Source organism: Daphnia pulicaria, chromosome 4 (genome assembly GCF_021234035.1).
Source record: "Daphnia pulicaria isolate SC F1-1A chromosome 4, SC_F0-13Bv2, whole genome shotgun sequence".
NCBI lineage: Eukaryota > Metazoa > Arthropoda > Branchiopoda > Diplostraca > Daphniidae > Daphnia > Daphnia pulicaria.
The window spans coordinates 14,350,723-14,370,228 of record NC_060916.1 but is presented as its reverse complement, the minus strand read 5'-3'; the positions used below and the strand labels follow the sequence as shown (position 1 = coordinate 14,370,228).

The 19,506-nt window shown below is 44.1% G+C and overlaps 1 protein-coding gene across 10 annotated transcripts in view; it reads left to right on the top strand.

Moving 5' to 3' along the window:
* The window catches only part of LOC124335840 (forkhead box protein P2-like), a 43,829-nt gene extending 25,217 nt beyond the window's left edge, over positions 1-18,612 (top strand). For 3 of the 10 annotated variants that reach the window (XM_046789327.1, XM_046789325.1, XM_046789326.1), the window contains exons 2-13: positions 1,607-1,756; positions 10,671-11,039; positions 11,117-11,432; positions 11,504-12,002; positions 12,070-12,569; positions 12,753-12,821; positions 13,169-13,213; positions 13,407-13,483; positions 13,571-13,672; positions 15,366-15,724; positions 16,827-16,902; positions 16,981-18,612. In XM_046789327.1, the coding sequence (XP_046645283.1) occupies positions 1,622-1,756; positions 10,671-11,039; positions 11,117-11,432; positions 11,504-12,002; positions 12,070-12,569; positions 12,753-12,821; positions 13,169-13,213; positions 13,407-13,483; positions 13,571-13,672; positions 15,366-15,724; positions 16,827-16,902; positions 16,981-17,577 (3,144 nt within the window). In that variant the 5' untranslated portion in view covers positions 1,607-1,621 and the 3' untranslated portion in view covers positions 17,578-18,612. Of the gene's footprint in view, positions 1-164; positions 531-1,606; positions 1,757-10,670; positions 11,040-11,116; positions 11,433-11,503; positions 12,003-12,069; positions 12,570-12,752; positions 12,822-13,168; positions 13,214-13,406; positions 13,484-13,570; positions 13,673-13,906; positions 14,032-15,365; positions 15,725-16,826; positions 16,903-16,980 lie in introns of those variants that run through there. The other 7 variants (XM_046789323.1, XM_046789322.1, XM_046789331.1 and 4 more) reach the window with 7 other exon arrangements.
* Positions 18,613-19,506: the final 894 nt, after the last annotated feature.

Below are 19,506 nucleotides of genomic sequence, written 5' to 3'. Positions count from 1 at the left end.
CTGCTGCTTGCCTTTGGCTATTGTGGACAGCCAAAAAGGAGGGTTGGGTGGGCAGGGTAGGGGGTGGGCAGAAAAGGGGCGGCGGCGGTAGCGGACTAGCGTCATTCTAGACAGCGGAGTATATGGAAGCGTCGAATAAAACACACACACGCAGAGCAGCAGCAGCAAAGAGTTAGAGCCTTCAGCGAGGGTGTATATCACTGGGTGGTCGTGTTGAATGCGGCCGCAGTTGGGTGCTCTCTTCTTCACTTCGCGCACTTGACACAGGCTCCGCATCACACTCCTTCTTCTTCCGGCCCGTCTTACCTGCGCTGCCCACCACCCAGCATCCGCTGCACACAAGTTTTCGTTATCTATTTCTAAAAAAAAATTTTGAATTTTTTTCCCGCGCCCAGCGGAAAAAAAAAAGTGCGGAACGTGTTCCGCCTTTTCTCACCTCTTCACTTGACGATTTCTTCTTCCGCTCACGACCCAAGGCCAAAAAATCCCAAACAGTCGAAACAGTCGGTGCGTTCAAATATGGACTCATGGTGAGTGTACAATCACATCTATCCCGAAATGTCGCCCGTTTTTATTTCTAAAAATTTTGTCATTTCAATTTTTTAAAATTCGCGCGCTTGAAGAAATGTAACACTAGGCGTCTTAGTCGCGCAATCAAAGCCGTTGATTGTCTAACGACTTTGGCTCGCCGTCAGATTTTCCAAGTCAAATTGTATATCCGCAAATAACCGCCGACCGCGACGTCTTCGAGTGATGATGTTTGGGCTTGTGTGTCTGTTGTGTGTCGAAAATTGCTTCATTAAAACCCCCCCGCGCCCAAGAACTTGTGAGAGAGCACAGAAAGAAATGTTATATATAAAGGAGAGGTTGTTATTTAGGGTAGTTTCTTCTTTTTATTTTTCGTGATGCGGCCGAGAGAAGAGTTGCACACGGACGGAGACGAGCGACTCATTAGCAGAAGGAAGAAGTGTTTGTACGCGTGGCCGCGGTCGCCGAGGTTTGTAACCACCACTCGGCGGTGCATGGGTGGCGGTGGGGCTCTGCCAAGCAAAGACAACATGTTGTATATCAAGACAAGAAGAAGAAGAAGAACGACCATCAAGGCTCTTGATGATGATGATGATGATAGGAGAAGAAATACATAAGGACGGGGGGGGGGGACACTTCATTATTTCATCATCATCTTTTGATTCTACACACACACACAACAGCTCGCGACCGCAATCCCTCCTCCCACCTCTCTTTTTCTCTTTTTAAATATGATTCCATCTCACGCGATGATGGTGTGTCCCTCTGTGCGCTGGCTCTTGTCTTTTTAATTGCGTTTGAATCGACCGATTGTTGAACTCGTCTCTCCTCCCGTAATTGGATCGGCGCACTATACACACACACACATACGCACAGACAGTGTATAGACGTATTCATAATTTCCTGCGAACAAAAGAGATGCTTGTCTCTAGCTGCGACTCATCCAAAAACCCCAAAATCAAACACAACGTTATAGAGTACAGTGCGGAATTGCAATTCTAATAGACGTTGGATATTTGATGATAAAATTGCAGATAATAATGGGCGCTTTGTTTTCTTGATTGTTGACTCCGAATAGGTTGGGGAGCGCGTGATGGATCCAGAGACGGACGTAGACGGTGCCATCAACCTGAGCACTCATCAGCAGCAGCAGCAGACGGACAACCGCCCCGCAATTCTGGTTGTTGACCAACAAACGACGACGACGTCCAGCATCCATCGCCAAGACGTGAGTGCCAACCTTAACATAATAATATTTCCGTTGCCAGTTGCTTCGGCTTGGATGAGCCGCTGTAAATATCTACACACACTATAGTAGTTTGAAATCGCCATGCACAAGTTTTATTTATTTCTTGTATTATTTGTGTGTCTGTGTATCGCTGTCATGACGTCATAAATGCCCGCCAGTTCAGGCCTATACGTATATAGGAGAGGTCTAACTGTGCCTCCGTGTCGAGCGGCAACCTGTCAAGGATCTTATATTAGATTGCGAGTGTGGCACTCACTGGCATCACAAGATGCTGCTGCCGGGCGAACAATCGCTTAGACCATTTTGTGTATTGTGGTGGGTCTCGGGCGGCCCGGCAGCGACGACCAAAAAAGAAAGAAAGAAAAGAAAAAAGAGTCCGCGGTCGCCCCAGCTCACGCACGTCTCCATTGAATGGTCCCGCTGGGAGATGATGGCGGCGGACCCACGTCCAGCAGGACTCGAGAGGGTCCCGCCATCGGTTGAGTTAGTCAACGGTCAAGCTGGGCCATATATATATAGCAGGCCGACTAGTAGGTGATATGCTGGCCGGTTTGTATTTGTGTCCTCCTGACTTGATGCCCGCGCGAGCTCATCGCACACCAAATAAACGACCAATCCATCGCCTTTTGAGATGGGCCTTTCCGTCTTGCTGATAGCCGTACCCAATCATCTTTAGATATATTGACTGCGACCCATCTCTCTCTCTCTTCCATTATTTTCCTTTTGACTCTCGCCAAACGCCAAAGAAGAATCCCAACAGAATTGCGGCCCATAAGACAAACACGGTATATATAGAGCTGATACTCGTCATATTCGACTGAATCCACCGAAAAAGGATGTATAGGCCTTTATATGATTATATTAGACGCGTGATGCCAATCATCGCCGACGCAATCGGGGACGACCCAATTGCGCGCTGTTGTTACATATACACCCCCCTTCAGATATAATATACACATGTGTCTAATGTGCAAAAGATGTATTGAAACAACTGGTTGGCTTTTCTTCTATATCTTAGGCGACGCTGCCGTGAAGGTGGGTGGGACGAGAGAACACGGGCGCAGGGGGCAAACTAATTAACTGACTCGTTGGTGATATGCTGATGGGACGGGCTCGTTAGCCGCTTGTTTATTCGGAGACGCAAGCGAGTTGGGTACACGGCAAAGGGCGGTGACTTTTCTCACAACACAATCATTTCAACTCGTGTGTCAGGCTTATTATGAATTTTCCTTCCGAGTCAAGAGAGAGAGAGAGAAACTGGAGGCTGCAGGACAACGACAAAAAGAAAAGCACCAACTTAAAACTTAACTACACAGCAGCTAGCAGCAGCTTTCCCCCCTGCTGATGCTGACTCATTAGTAAAAACGTCTATATAGAGAGAGAAAGAGACAGGGGACATGCTAATCATATCTATCGCATTATTTCTCGGCAAACTTTATTGCCGACTGATACTCGGTAGTCATATGCAGCCGTTTTGTGTAGACATTATAGGCCTATTCCTTTTTTCTTTCTTATTTTAACCCCGTTAATTCGTTCAATTTGAATTGACAATTGGGTATTACTGTAATGATTAGACTATTATTTATGTCATTATTATACAGGATGATTCGGAATCGACTGGCCAGTATTTCAATGTATTTTGGCCTACTACACTAAATTGTCTAGCGTGATGTTATTCAACGCCGCGGTATAGCTGATGAAATATTGGGCATTTGGTTGGCTATATTAGCCCTGTTGTTCTGGTCAGCGTGTGTTCTCCATCACCGTCTTTCAGTTTCGGGTCAGTAGCTCAGCACACAGCACGCGCCTTGTTTTCTTGATGGTGATAAAAGAGGCGCATCTATATACGAACGCACCGGCGACGAGTCCCTCCTGATGTGCTCGCGAGTCACGTGTGCTGTAATGGATTGTCCGCGCTTATATACCCACTAAGGGGCCGGCTATATCTGTGTGTACACACCTATAGCAGCTAAACATAGAATTGTGCGTTCGATATATACAGCAGCTCTCATTTAACAAACGAGTTACAAAACGTTTTTTAGTCCCCCCCAGGCTTTCAAGTAGACGCATTGAAGAGTAGTTTGTGAACAGCCACTAGTTTTCTTTTTTCCACGAACCGGACCCGTTTGATTCCTTCCGGAATATCAAAGATTTGTGTGTGCGGATGGGTATATTATTATGGATTTCTTTATTTTTTTTTGTCATCGGGAGGCGGAAGTAGGAAGATGGTGTAACCGGATATGTAGATTGCACCGTTGGAAAAAAAAAAGACGAATAAATAAAACAAAATGGGAATTCAATGATGTAAAAAGCCTTGCGATTAGCCAGTCACAACTCACACAAAGACGGCCATTTCGTGCTGAGTATACTCTAGCTACACACAGCATTTCCATTTTGTGTGTATACCGCGCCTATACGTAACATATAATAATAATGCGTCGCTATATACATAGCTGCTGGCTGGCCAGAACACTGTTCCGATTCGAAATCCTTGTCCGCACGGCCGGCATCTCGAAACGCGGATGAGAGAGACAGAGCAGCGAATACATTAGAAAACGGTCGTCGATGCATCGGAGCGAATGCTCTCCTGTATCTCCATCTCTCTCTGGCTCTCTTTATTCAACATAAATATCGGAGAATCCGAGTAATGTCTCCCCCCTTTGACAACGATCATGCCGCATATAATAAAAGCTATATAGGCATGGGGTGGGGTGGTTGGGTGGTAGGGGGGACACGCTCATATATAATAGTGTCCTATAATGTTTGTTCTCTTTGCCGATGCAACCGATGCTCATAGTAGCGAGATATATAACGCCGCGGTCGGTGATGATTCTCCCAGCGACCGACGACGAATGGCTCGCGGGTTGTGTTCACTATTTTCTTTTATTTTTATTATATTTTTGTTGTTTTTTATTCTACTACTCGACCATGTTTTTTTCATCGCTTTGGCTATTCCAGACGAACGGCCACCTCCTTCTTCTTTTCCGCCGGTCAGTTGCGTATTATAGGAACGGCGTCCAGTTTTCAATATATTCCAAAACTTCTTTTCTTACTTTTTTTTTTATATGCCTGTTCGACCGGTATTTATTCACCCAAATGAACAGCGATTCCTCCTCTATGGATCTACGCTTCCCCCTCCCCATCTCTTTTATGGATATCATGACACGCAAATGGCCTCTAGCGAAAGCTGTATATATTGAGCATCAAGTCTTGTATAACTCCTCGACTATAATATTACATCCTCCCGCGTCTATCATCATCGGCCTCCTCTCTCTCTGCACTGTTTACACACATCCGTCTTATTCTCTATACGTTTTCGACTTTGCAACGCCGACCATCAAAACGTCGTCCAAACTTTTGTGCATTTTGATTTGGATGGCAAATGGCTGGGAGGATGTTGTCGGAAATCTCTTGGCGTTTATAGTATAGTTTCCATCTCTTCTATCCTCCCCTTTCTTGCTGTTTATTATTGACTCTTCGTTTCCTTTGGCATAATGAACAATGCTGCTGCCCAGTCATTCATTTTGGTTGCAATAAAGAGATCTAGGCCTACTGTATATCTACTTGTTTATCGACCACTGCGCCGGTTTCATTTGGCCAATGCCGGTGTGACTTACACCGTACATACTATAGTCGTTGATTGACAGGGGCGGCTAACTTTGATTGGCGACATTTAACTGCCCAACAATCGTTGGCGGGCCAATCTAGTCGTACACATATAAAATTCTGGTAGGCACCTGTGCGTGCAATGTTCTCTCCCCTTCTGCGGTTGAATATTGCGCAAGGAGAGACACAGCGTTATTCGTAAATAGCAGATGAGATGAAGGAAGAAAAAAAAGAGCAACTGAATCCTTATAGGGGATGGCTCGACGCCATATTATAGTCACCACACCACCCTGCTGGACGACCGCCCCAATTTGTTGCTCGCTGGAATCGGATGAGCCTGCAACTGGCCGTGCAGAGACGCGGCCGGAGGAGGTAAAAAGACATTGAAGAGGGGGGGATTTTGGGTGCGGGCTATATACTGCTGACATTAGCATTTGGCAAGGTTCTCTATGGCTTTTATGTAAGCCCCAACCGAGAAAAAGCACACGGCAAGGAGGACATCCATACCTTTTCCTACTCCTCCCACTCCGTCGATCGCCCCTCTCTCGCTCCCTCCTGTTTCTATTGCAAACTTCCTTCCGACTATCTTTCTGTCCAGCGTGACCGCCCGTCAACCTCCTCTCTCTCTCCCTCTATAGATGTGTGTGCAGGCTGCCCGTCTCTTATTTTTTTGTTCTTCTTTCCCTTTTCTAGTATCTTGATGCCAGTCATAAAAAATAGCGGCCGATTGTCGTTTGTGTGCTTCTCTTTCTCTCTCCAAATTCCAAACCAGTTCTTCTCTTATTCTTCCCTCTCTTCCACCTCTTCTTATTGTCGATTGTTCCGTTTGCTGCTGCTGCTGCTGCTGCCCATCGTCGTCGGCGATGTGAAATGTTATTTTCTCCGGTTCTCTTCAGAAGACCGCGATATCCTTGACTACAACAGTTACCGTATTCTTTCGATATAGATAGATAGATAGACTGCTCTCTCTTATTATTTCCCAATCGTTTAGTCTTTCCCCCCTTTTATTTTTGAGGTTATTTTCATATTACAGTCTATAGATTGCATATTATATAGTATACAGCGGTTGATGTTGTAGTAGTATAGGAACGGGCGCTAGACCGAGTTCCGATATGGCCGGCAGTGGGCGGGAACAGCCAAAAGGGGAGTCTATTATATATATAGTATAGGATGCTGGATGCTGGGCCGGTGTTTCTTCTTTGCGGTCAATATGGTCGTCGCCTATATCTTTTTGTTTTTCTTCTCTGCTTTTTCGTTTGTCCTCAAAATGCCGCCCGCCGGAGCTTGTCAATATTTATTGGCTTGACGGGTGATCTTTCTCTTTTCTTCTGTTTATATTTTTTTTGGTCCCTTTTATAACATTTCTTTTCTTCGGACAACAATGGCAGCGCCCAGCAGTTATAATCGATCCAATTTCGAGCGCGGTCCGGTGCAATATCTTTTTCTTTGATGTCTCATCGATACCTATCCAGACGTCGTATAGACCATTAATCGATTTTTCAGTGTCGTCTAGGTGATTAAACATCCGCTAAGCCATTTCAAAATAAAGGAAGACTGTAGCGAACATTTGAAAATCTCTGCAATAGACGCCAGTCTCCCTATGGCACAGTCGAAATCAACGGAGGGGATTTGAGAGGTTAGCGCTGGATTATATGCGGGTCTTAAAAATCGTGAAGGTGTCGTCGTACGCGGGTACGAGGGTTCTATATAAGTTTGAACGTTTCTGTTGTCTGACGCCCAGCCGCTTTCAGAGGCACAACAACACACAACAAAAAAATAAAATCAAATAAAACTTTTTTCCCTTTATATAGACGACGGATGAAAGATAGTGCAACGAGTCAACACAGACCACTTTATCGGGACAAACGCGGGCCCCAAACATCCCGCAGTGGTAGATAGTCGGGCGAGGCGGGTGTGGACGGACGCTGCTGTGCTCTCTGTGCGCCCTTGCTGATATTTGCTTAGAGCAAGTCGCACGCATCAGCCCGGCGAGTATAGACAGCAACTCGTCGAAGACAAAATATAGTCGCGCATACACACACACACACACAGCCTCTCTCTATATATATAAGACAATAGGAGAAATATATACGACCAAGGGTTTGGAGAGAGAATAGATATAAGCTGGGGAAGTTGAGGCCGCCCGGCTTCTCTTTGCGATGACAACGACCCATGAACAACAACATTCTACTCTCGCCGGTGTATGCCTCTTTTTTCTCTTTTTCTCTCTCCCCATATCAAACAAAACTCTTATTTCTTCATCCTTTTCCAGTCCTAACCGGAGGTAAATATCACAAGAGAAAAGAAGGGCAGGATAAATCACAACATCGAGAGATTCTCTTTCTTTCTTGATATATAATCCGGGGCTCTGGCGTTTTTGGTTTGCTGGGGTCCCCGCGCATTGTTGATTCTGCCATTTTTTCCGAAAGAGAGTCCTGCTAAGGCCAGGGAAATCATGCGCTTCTCTTGTGTGTGTGTTTCTATGTGTATCCGCTCTGGCCGCTCATATTTGTCGTCTCTCTCTCTCTCTCCACCACCTCCGCATACCCATACAATTTTTTTCTGTGTGTGTATATTTTCGGTTATTCAAATTCACTCGGCATATATGTGTAGACACACACACACAAATACAAATACAAAAGGAGGAGGCCTGCCTCCAGTCGATGCGAACGTGCTGTCCGGCCGAACGGCGAAGGCCTCTCTGATTCTGTTTGTTTATGACGAGAGTCGGGGTATTTATACTAGTTTGCTGCATCGCCAGTTCACACAATACCTTCGGAAAAATGTATATAAGCCCATACGCCTATATACCCCCCCCCCCCCCCCCCCCGTGTAGATATATATACTCTCAAATCTTATCTATATATTCGTCTGTTTATCTGGTTCTCTTCTTCCACTACTGGAACACTATCTCGGACACGAATTTAGCTTTATTCTTTCTTTATTTTTGATTCAATCATTTGAATTGTGGGGCGGAAAATTGAATCCTGTAGGATGTATACAGACCTTTATACATTCAGTAAATACTCTCTCTTCAGAGTGGATGTATCCTCTCTTATACGAATAAATCAAAATTTCCCAGAGCTGGACGAGTATAATAATAAAAAAAGCTGCATACGTTTTGTGTGGGTACGAACATTTGTTTTTTTTCACACCCGCTGCAAATCACGATCAACAAATCTGACCTCTTTATTCTCCTTTCGCCTATATGGTCTGTGCAAGCGCTTTCACTGGGCCGAAAAAAAAAACCTATTCAACGAGTTTTCTACCGTGCCACTTTCTATGGCGACAAAAGTTACAATGACATCTAAAGGCCTTCCATAAGTTTAACCGATCCAATGTTATATAGCAAATACTCGTCGCCGCACCTCAAATGGATGTCAATTACCAGCCTCGGCATTGTCCGTCAAGTTGTTTGCCTCCGCACCGATGAAAAAGAAATTTCAAAATCATCGCCAAGAGAATAACAAAACCCCAAGCAAAATTCGGGTCTTTTTTAAAATTATAAATATAACTGAACGATCCTCCCGAGCGTAACTCTCTCATCCGTCTGCTATTATCGAACGAAATTCCTTTTTTTGACTGACTCGTTGTTTTAAAAAAGAAAAGAAAAAAGGAAGACAATAGTTCGTCCATTGTCTAATATATTATATAGAAAAGCGCGTGAAACAATCGCGATGTGTTGGCAGAAAAAACATTGTCAAGCATCTTTTCTCCTTTCGAGCCGCGGAGCGATAGGGGCTGATGTGTTTTGCTGCTTGTATTATTTTTTTTTCCTTTTGTTGTTATATTCACCCTAGTATATTTCATTTGTCAGCAAGGAGACAATAATCACAAGTACCATCCTCCTCCATACTTCTCGTCCGCCGCCCACCGAACAAAACACAAAAATAAAATAAAATAAAAACAAAAAACCCACACCGGAGAAAAATCTTGTTGTGACGGATCGGTTGAGGGCTCCCAAATGGAGAACAGATGCATTGTGTCAACGTCATTGAACGATGGCGAGAGAGAGAGAGAGACGCTCTCGGTCAAGTGTGTCTCATCCCGAGTTGACGAGAGGTTTTGTTCGACGGTTTTCACGCGCCAGCACACGGACACAGCAACGTGCCGTCTCGTTGTTTATATCGAGTTCATCACACACACAGCACACAGAGCCAGCCCGGAAAATATACAAATTTTATAAAGACAATCGACGTCGTCGTCGTCGTTCCTTGGTCGTCGCGCACGTTTTTTCAAGTGGGCGACCGACATACCGCAAGTGTACATTATAGGTTGTCTTGATTTAGAGCTCTCGGCGGGCCCTCACGGCTCCTTACTCGAGTGGTCGCTCATATAATCACGCTGATGGAACAGGAGCGTGAATGAATACATATATATCAACGAGTTGTGATGCAGAAATGTCGACAACATATTTCAGATGTATCGATCACCTTTGCAATCGATGACGTCTTGAATTGAAATTCTACTTTTGATGGCTATACATTTGCCGCTGTAATTTTAACATTTGATATAATGATGATTCCCCGTTATTCTGTGCACAAACGGGGTCTGCTTGATGTTCGTGCTGCTTTTTTTTTTTTTGAAAGTTGCATTCAATTCTTGTATAGCCGAGACGGGACTTGGTAAGGTCAGACGATGAGATAGGGGAGGTCGTTAATAAACTGCGGAGCAATCAGCAGTCTCACCCTGGCTCCTTCTGGCAAAGTCTCGGCGGCCGGAAGGAGGCCTGCTTCTCATTCTGAAGGCAAAACTTTGTGAAACTCGATTGAAAACCGAACCCTTTGCCCGGATGGGTCGTCGTCGTCGTCGGGGGCCGGCAAGTGTTTCAGACGTCGGCTTTTCATTCGACTGGAAGAATTGCTAATTCAAACAGTCGGAAAACGGCCCAACTTGGCTTCTGTGTAAAGCCTACACACACACACATACGAGTATAGTCTCTTTGTGCTATATCAATGAACTGGATAAATTTAGATTCTAAGTGCGGCATCAAGTTGATCAAATCCGTAAAATGCTGGAAATAAGTAGCCGAAGTCAAGAATATTTTTTTCCTTTTTTTGTTGCCAATTTATAACTTAAAAGAGACTTTGCAATTATTAGGACTATAAAGGTTAAAGGAAGTGAGAAAATAAAGCGAAAGTCCGTTTAATATGTGTTTCGCATAATTAGCTGATAATCCCAATTGTCTAAATGCTAAATGTTCTCTCTTTGTTAAGCATTATTAGCATTCGCTAACTTTGTACAACTGAATTTAAATGCTCATTTCCGTTTTCATCTATCCGTTTAGGCTATTTCAAAAGGATCGCTTTCACCCGTAACGAAGTTGGACGGCAGTTCTCCCATTCGCGAACCGGAAAACTTGCCGATTCTGAGCACCGGCGGAAGTAGTAGTACAGGTTGCAGCAGCGGCAGCGACAGTAGCGATAGCAGCAAAAGTAGCAGCCCGCCGGTGATCCACTGGGAACCGGCCTCTCTGCTTTCGTCCCTTCACAGTAAGAAAAGCGATCAGCCAATTTCGTCGGAAGCCGATCCAGCTGATCCTTTGGCAGCGGCGGCAGCAGCGATCCGAGCTCACCCGTTGCTCATGACACCGCAAGGTCTCGCACTCCAGCAACACGTCCAGCAGTTGCTGCGTGACCAGCTGATTCATCCTCAGGTATTTAGTATTAAATGCAACAAAAGTTATCAGCAGCCACGTCAGTGGACTAAATGTTTGTGTATTTCTCACCCAAGTTACAGAGTATGTTGCTGTACCAGAAGCAACAGCAAGAAAAACTGGCGGACCTCGGTCGTAAACAGTTGGAGACGCTGCTGACTCAACTGCAGGAGCAGCTCCAGCTCAACTTGTTCCAGCAAACTCAGCTGATGCAACAAAGGAGCGGAGCGGGCGTCAGCGCCGCCGAACGGAGGAAGAACAACGAACTGGCCCAGACGTTAGCTGGACAACAGCAGCAGATCATACATCAGATCCAGTTGACTCATCAGCACTTTGTGCTCGGATCGGTTCAACAACAACAGAATTTACTCACATCTCCACCCACTTCAACTGGTCAGTCACATTATCACATTTCGTTGATATCGTGAAAAATTTTGAAATTTTGAATTTTGAATTTTTTTAAGGCGAAGAAACTACGTCAGAAATGGCCAGCAGCAAACCGACTTCCGTCTGGAACAACAAAGACTCATCGACGCCATTACCCGGTGGATTGAATGTCAACGTTTCGGCATCCGGCCTGCCCACGGTTCAAGTCACCGCCTGTGACTCACCGGCTTCCATCAGTCCCATTCGATCCTCTGCCGATTCCGGTAGAATCGCTACCAGCAACGGCCACCTGAACAACAGCGGCGTCTACTCGTCACCTCACTCGCACTACCAGCAGACGACTTCCGGTTCGGGTGACATGAACGACAATTTGATCGATCACCATCACGGCGTCGGTGGTGTCTTCAACCCTTCCGGATCCAACGGCGTCAAGAACGGCGACCAGCAGCGGATCTCCTCCTCGTCGTCGACTCCTCTGTCGAATTCTTCCTCATCGTCTCATCCGCTATTCCTTTTTGGAGTGTGTCGCTGGCCCGGATGCGAATCCCCTTGCGACGACGTCTCCACCTTTATAGAGTAATTCAAATGTGAATTGATTATTCGTTTCAATCCGATGTTTATGATGTTCCATTTATTTTTCAAGGCATTTGAATCGTGAGCACGTGCTGGATGATCGCTCAACGGCTCAAACCCGCGTTCAGATGCAGGTGGTGGCTCAGCTGGAGCTCCAGCTGCAGAAGGAACGCGATCGACTTCAATCCATGATGGATCACCTCAACCGAGCCCGTCAACAGCAGCAGCAGCAGCAGCAGCAACAACAACAACAACAATCAACCCTTCCAGCTAAGCAGTCACCCGTGAAGAGCAACGGCTCCGCCATGCGCGGCCCGCAGCTTCCAGTCAACTCGTCCGGTGACTCGATGAACGCGCTCCAACATCACAGGATGTCCCCGTCGCTGGCCGCCCTGGTATCGGCCACGATGCGCGGAGTGATGAATCCGGTGACAGCCTCTTCCCACCATCACCTGTTGCTCCATCCGCCGACTCCTTCGACCCAACATCACGGGTCCATGAGCCAGCAAAGTCAGTCCCAGTCCCAGCGCCGAAGGCTGTCGGAGAAACCCAATTTAGGGTCCAATTCCGGTAAGTTGTCCGTCGTCGTCGACGTGCGCCGTGCCATCGTCATGATTTTACTCATCTACTTTTTGTACGTCTTCTATACATGATTGGCATAAAAAAAAATGTCCGTGTCCTGTCCTCGTTCGCGTCTCTATTGGTCCGCATCGGCTGAATGTCTGTGTTTGCTTATCGCTGTGTCCTGTACAGGCGCCGTCGAAGATATCCGCTTACGCAAACGGAGCGTCACTGAACGCTCGGCAATGGATATTTCCGAAGGTACCATCACTCGCTGTCTATATTCTGAACTCTTTTCTGTTATAGTTGACAGATTTTATGTTGCTTTGAACTTTTCTCTATAATTCACACACATTATTGCTATACGCTACAACTTTATTAGCCTACCGTATTTAATTTGTTTCAACCATATATTGACAACTATTTAATTTACACAATGTTTTTTTTTCTCTCTCTCTCTCTTTGGTCTTTCGTTTCGATCCTGCCGCTCCTGCTGTTTCGTCTTCTTTCTATCTTTTCAATTTTCGGTGGCCGGTCTCTTTCCCTAATACTCCGGCTGTCTTTCACTCTTTGGTGTTGAACTCTTCACGGTGCTTGACAACATAAAGGACTGCCTTATCTGCTTGACAGAACTGGTCTGGATGTTCATCAAGGTATATATTGATATAACTTGTGTTTCGAAGGGTTTTACGGGATCGGTTTTAGATCTTCAGTTATTTTTCTACATTCTTTTAAACTTTCAGTTTCCTATACTAACATACTTTACGTAGACCAATGTTTGTGCTCCAATGTATCACAAGCCTTTAATCTAAACTGTTCTGATTTTGATTCTTATTAAATGAACAGAATTGCAACGCAATCGGGAATGGTACCGGACCACGGATACCCGTCCACCTTTTACTTACGCCTCTCTCATCCGTCAGGTTAGTATTCTTTTAAAATATTATTGTAAATGAATGGCTAGAAACAAGTTCCGTTTTGAAAATAATGAGCATGATCTTTGTATATAGGCCATTATTGAGTCCCCAGAAAGACAGCTGACGCTCAACGAGATTTACACCTGGTTCCAGAACACGTTTTGCTACTTCCGTCACAACGCCGCAACTTGGAAGGTACGTCAATTTTTGGTTACTTTTGTTTTCCATTTGATTTTCTAGAATTTATATGGTCATCCTTGGGATCGCTTGTTACAAAATTGTCAAAACGGGTGGGTCATGAGCTAATTTATATTGGATGGGTATAGTTTATATTATTAAAGTTAAATAGAATAAGAGGTGTATAGGAGTGCCCCAAAACGAAAAAAAAAAAAAGAACCCTGAACTAGCCCGTACAAACCCTATAAATAGAACGCAGTGCGTCACAATCTGTCGCTGCACAAGTGTTTCATGCGAGTGGAGAACGTCAAAGGAGCCGTCTGGACCGTCGACGAGGTGGAGTTCCACAAGCGCCGACCTCAAAGGTCCACTTCGGGGTACGACCATACAAACCTAATATAATCTCTCTTAGTCTCTCTCACTCTTGACTTCTTTCGAGACCCTCTTTCCTCTCCTTTCCAATCAAAATCAAACGGTTGACTATCTACATATGGTCTCTACGATTTCAATTATATTGACGGTTTTCCGTTTGGATTCTCCCATTTTCTATATATTTGCGGGCTTTCTCTATTTTTTCATTTCCAGTTACCACCTAAAACACATTGCACATTTTCGCCTATTACTTCACACAATCACTTGAATGTTTCATTGTTTTTCATAACAATTTTATTGGCTATCAGACTGTTATTCTCTTTCGCTCTTACTTATTTGTTAAACATTTTTTTCCTAATAACTCACCACATTGCGTAGCTATATATGTACTGTACACCTTAAGCTCTATATTTCCGGCCGTGTTGTTTTTAAATTCCTCGATCGTATATGCTTCGTTAAGCTTGTCATGTCCCTGACCGGCACTTGCCTGATATCAACATCTGTATAACCGCACAGAGTCTGAGTATGCCAACTGGATCCATTTCATTCTTGGTCACGTTTTAACGGACTGTTCACAAAGCGCTCGGAAATAAGTGAATCAAAGCTCTACTAACTAAGATATGTTTAAAATTTCTTGTACGGGGAGATATTCGCGCAAATGACATCTAGAATCCGTGGTTTTTAATAGCGATGGAAAAGGCGATTGTAACGAATGGCTTACGGCCAAAATGAATTTCTATTGACGTCTGGTTCTTTTGTCGGGACATAACATTCAGAGCAACTGGACATATGTGACCGAGTGTGTTCTGCAAACGTGTACAAAATAACATAGAGCGTGTACATGAATGTCACAGTCGATTGGGCCAAGTCGCCCATTATTTCGGATATATTACAATCGGAATGGAGTTGCTGCTCCTCTCAGATGGATTTGTATTTGCTCTTTGCTGCTTTATTGCCTTATTGTCTTCCTCCAACTGGACGGTTGTCAGTTGGTCGGATGCCCAGTGGTCGATGACTATAAGTTCATGGGGAAAAAAAAGGAAAAGGACAACACCACTCCATTTCGTTCCCCTGTTGCTTCCGGAATTTCATCCTGTCGTTACAGCATCGATTCTTCACGGCTGTAAAGATGATTTGATTACATAAGAGTTACTTGTTTAAAATCGATTTACATTTACCGTTACAGTCAGAAATAATTAGGGGAAATTTTGTTACAATTGGTCATTATAGCGGTACCAAAGGACAGGCACTCAGATAAAATATCATTTTATAACGGGTCAAACAATCAACGAACTATTTGTCGAGGTACCGTTCTGTTTTGTCTCTTTCCGGAACGAAGAACGCCATCCGCACCAATCTCTCGCTGCATAAATGCTTCGTTCGATACGAAGACGACTTTGGTTCATACTGGATGGTCGACGATGCCGAATTCGTCCGACGTCGACACTTGGCGCGCGGCCGGCCGCGCAAATTTGAAATCCCTGCAGCAGCAGCTGCTGCGGCCGCCGCCGCCGTCCAGCACCACCAACTTCAGCTTAATCTAAATCGTCCAACTTCCCCGCATTCTCTGCAACCACCACCGTCGTCGTCAACCATCCGAGATCACAGCACTGACGGAGCCGAATCTGCACGACCCCTGATCGGCAAGAATGTGGCCATCCGCTCTCCTTGCGCTCATCGCGACAAAATCGCGACCCAGTAAGCGAAGTGTTCAAACAGAAACAAACAAAAAAAAACAAACAAACCCTCCAGTCGTCAATTGTAGCACCATCCATCGTCAATGCACCACCAGTCTTCTCTGGATTCAGCGAATATGAATCTGTTGTTCACTTTTTGCTAGATATATTATGATTATATAGCTCGTTCTATACTTGATCGTTAGTCCAGTTGAAGATCGAATGGTCCCAAGACGATGGGTACGAAAGCTGCAAAATTGTAGCCCCCTAAGTGGGATTCATTAGTCCAAGTCCTCTTACGACATCTTTATAATAATATTAACTGGTGTCAGTGGTCGGAATTTCGTGCGCTTATTTCGTTTGGCCAGCGTCTTGATGCATACCCGTTGTGACCAATTGTGTCGAATAGAATAGATCTTGATGTTGGTACTACTCTGAGAAGGAAAAGTGCCGATTTGGCGGTGGTGATTGTTGATTGAAGTGCAAGAGCCAGTCTATACATGGTTGGCATTAGGCACGTAATAGGCGTGAATGACCGTTGTTTAGATATTTACGGAACACAATTTATAAAATAGCTAAGAATTTTTGAGTGTTTTTTGTCGTATTACGCTTTCTTTTTGGAAACCAATCCGAACAGCAATATTACAATGCCACATTTTCAGTTTCCCTGCTTAAGATTCCGATTTGATTCCGCTTTCCGTTTGCTTGCTTTGAGTTTTTACATTCATTTTGCTATAGACTTCAGTTAGTATCTTGCAAAAAAAAAGAATAATAATGGGATCAAGGACTATTTCCCTGTATGGAAAATAGGTTTCTATGGCTTCCTACTAGATTATTCGAATTGTTTTTTCAAGATACTATATAGCGGCCCTTTATCATTCTGATAATCTGATTTCCCGCAAAAACCTGCACTGTTCATATTTATTAACTTGCATGCTTGTCGAAACAACGTTGTTTGGTGATATTTTAGTAGTCTCTTCCACCTTATCATGCTTCCATCTGGCTTGGTCTGCTTTCTGTTCTCTGTTTGGATCTTTGTCCTCTTTTTTCACCCACCGACAACTTTTTATCCCAGCCATTGCGTTCAAAAGAATCAATTGATTTTAATCGTGCCTGTTTTGCAGGGGTGTTCAATCGAAAAGTCCCAGCATGACGCCCAGTCCGACGCTTTTTGGTGAAGCTCTCAACGCCAGTTTACAGGTATATTTTGGAAATGCAAAATATTGCTATTTGTAACATGGAAGACTTGTTATTAATTACTTAACTAATTCCTTGCAGGCTGCTTTGGCAGAGAGCAACATGAGTTTTCTACACAGAAGCCAGTCTTCTTCATCACAAAGTCCACTGGATCGTTCATCCGGCTTCCATCATCACCAACACCAGATGCACGATGGGTCGTTGGTCCTAGGAGCGAAACGTGTCAAGATGGAAGCTCCGGATGAGGAGCTCAGTAGTTGCAGCATGAAAGCGCCAGCTATACCTTCGGAAGAGTATTATTGCCGCAATCCGGCCGGTGGCAGCAGTTTAGTGGTGATCAAGCAGCAGCAGCACGAGACCAGCGGTGACGGTGGTGGCCATCATTCAAGTGGAACCGATAACGATGATAACAATGACGCTTCCTCAACAGAAAATTACGAGCCGCTGGATTTTAAAGCCTGGCGAGCCCAACGTTCGACCAGTAATAACACATCGACCGCTGCCGCATCCAACGACGAGGAAGATGAGGAAGAAGAAGACGGCTTCGCAAACACTATCCCCGGACGCGCTTCCATTACAGTCGAAGTGGGTCCGGCCTCCTCAACAAGACTAATGGACGCCAGTTCGGCAACCACCGGCACCGACTTCATGACACACACTGTCCGCAGCGCCAAATAAGAATATTCAACAACGTTGTTGCGCTGTTTGCTCAGCGTGCAAAATAGACTGAGCAACGACTTGATAGTTGAAAGCAAAAATAACAAGTTGAGCGACAGATTGTTTCTCATCATATTCAGGGCAGACATCGAATGGGAAACTTACAAAGTTGACCATCACCTCTCGAATTTCGCTAGTCTGTCATTATATTTTTCAATTTAATCGGTACGCACCTCAGCCTACAGATTGACGATCCTGTTATACAGACAAGCCAAGGTTTTCTAAACTCTTCAGTATTATCATCGTGTTCACAATTTGAAAAAAGCAAAAAAATTACTGTTCAGTGTTTTGCACTTTGCCTTTTTCTTTTTTGAAAAGTCTTCGTATTACCATTTTTAATTGATTATTCAAAATCAACCACAACTCATTTGTACTTTTGCTTATGGCGTCTTTTAGAAAATATTATTTGAGTGCCAAATTGATTTCAACCATGAAATTAAAAATCAGGATAAAAAGAAGGTGAACGTGGTACCAAGCACTCTACTACAATATTTGTTTGCATCGGCGTTTTTATTTTTGTAAATTAACTTTTCTTTCTGGTCTGTCCAAAAGACGTCGCTGAATAAGCATAATTTTTTTTTACTGTTTCTGGTTCCGTCGAATTTTTGTCTTATCTCACAACCCATAAATGTGAATCTTTTCATGAGCTGGCCCATCTGTGAATTCGTCTTGTGTCTTTTTGTATTAAACATGAATCATTGTATAAGGTTTTGGTTGCTATTTTTTTTTCTCTATGAAATTTCCTTGCTTTGTTCAATAGTTTCTTCCATAGTGATTGAATCAAGTAATTTCTAGTATTACTAGTACGCAACTGAAGAAAGACGGTACACATGATTTTTATGCATATATGAGTAGCATTTGTGTGTTTATTATGAACTCATTTTTCCTATTCTTTGCTGTTGTAGATCGGTCCTCAAGATTCGAACAAACTGCTTTCGGTTTTTGTAATTATTCCATTTTAACTAATTGATTATACAAATACACCAGTCAATAAAATGCTGAGTCATTCAAAATTCAACGATAAATACAAGGCCATCTAGCGACTAATTAAGAAACCTCGACGCGCGAGATTCAACAACCCAGAAGCCATCTAGTGAGTAAAACGAGAAACCAACAAGACGAGTGGTTCAAAAATATTGTCAGCTACCTGCGTCAGCAGGTTTTGAGTAAAAAAAAAATCAAAAGAGCATATGACCTATAAAAGTTAGGGAAATAATAATAATAAAAAATACATTTTAATACATCTAAAAATAGCCATTTCATTAAGGTTCAAAATACCTAATCAGTGTGTGCTTAAACAGCACCACTTATCTGGTCCATTTTCCGTTTGTCCGTTTAGCGTCAGCTACGGATATCCTATGGATGGTATATTTTGATCCAGATAACGGATGGTTGCGGATGGTCATACTGGGATGTCCTATGGATGTCCATCTGGTACCAATCTCGGATGTGAAGTCAGCCGTACATTCGTGATGAGTATTGGACATCGTATAGATATCAAAATAAGGATCTGAAACGAACAATTAATTTCACATCCCAGATTGGTACCGATGGCCATCCATAGGACATCCCAGTATGGACCAATTTTCTTGATCCAAACATTCCATCAATAGGATATTCGTAGCTGACGCTTAACGGACGGACGGGTTTTTGTTCACAGGATATACATAGAACGTCCTGTGGACATTGTGTGCTACTGTGATACCAAAGACGTCCGTTTTTTGGACGTCCATGGATATCCAAGTTGGACGTCCACAGGAGAGGACATTAGTATATCCTGTAAACTTCCCTAGGACGTCCAACTCGGATATCCAACTGGATCGGCTCTGACATACATGGTATATCCTATGGATATCGCTGTGCTAGTAGGGATGAGGCACTAATACTCGT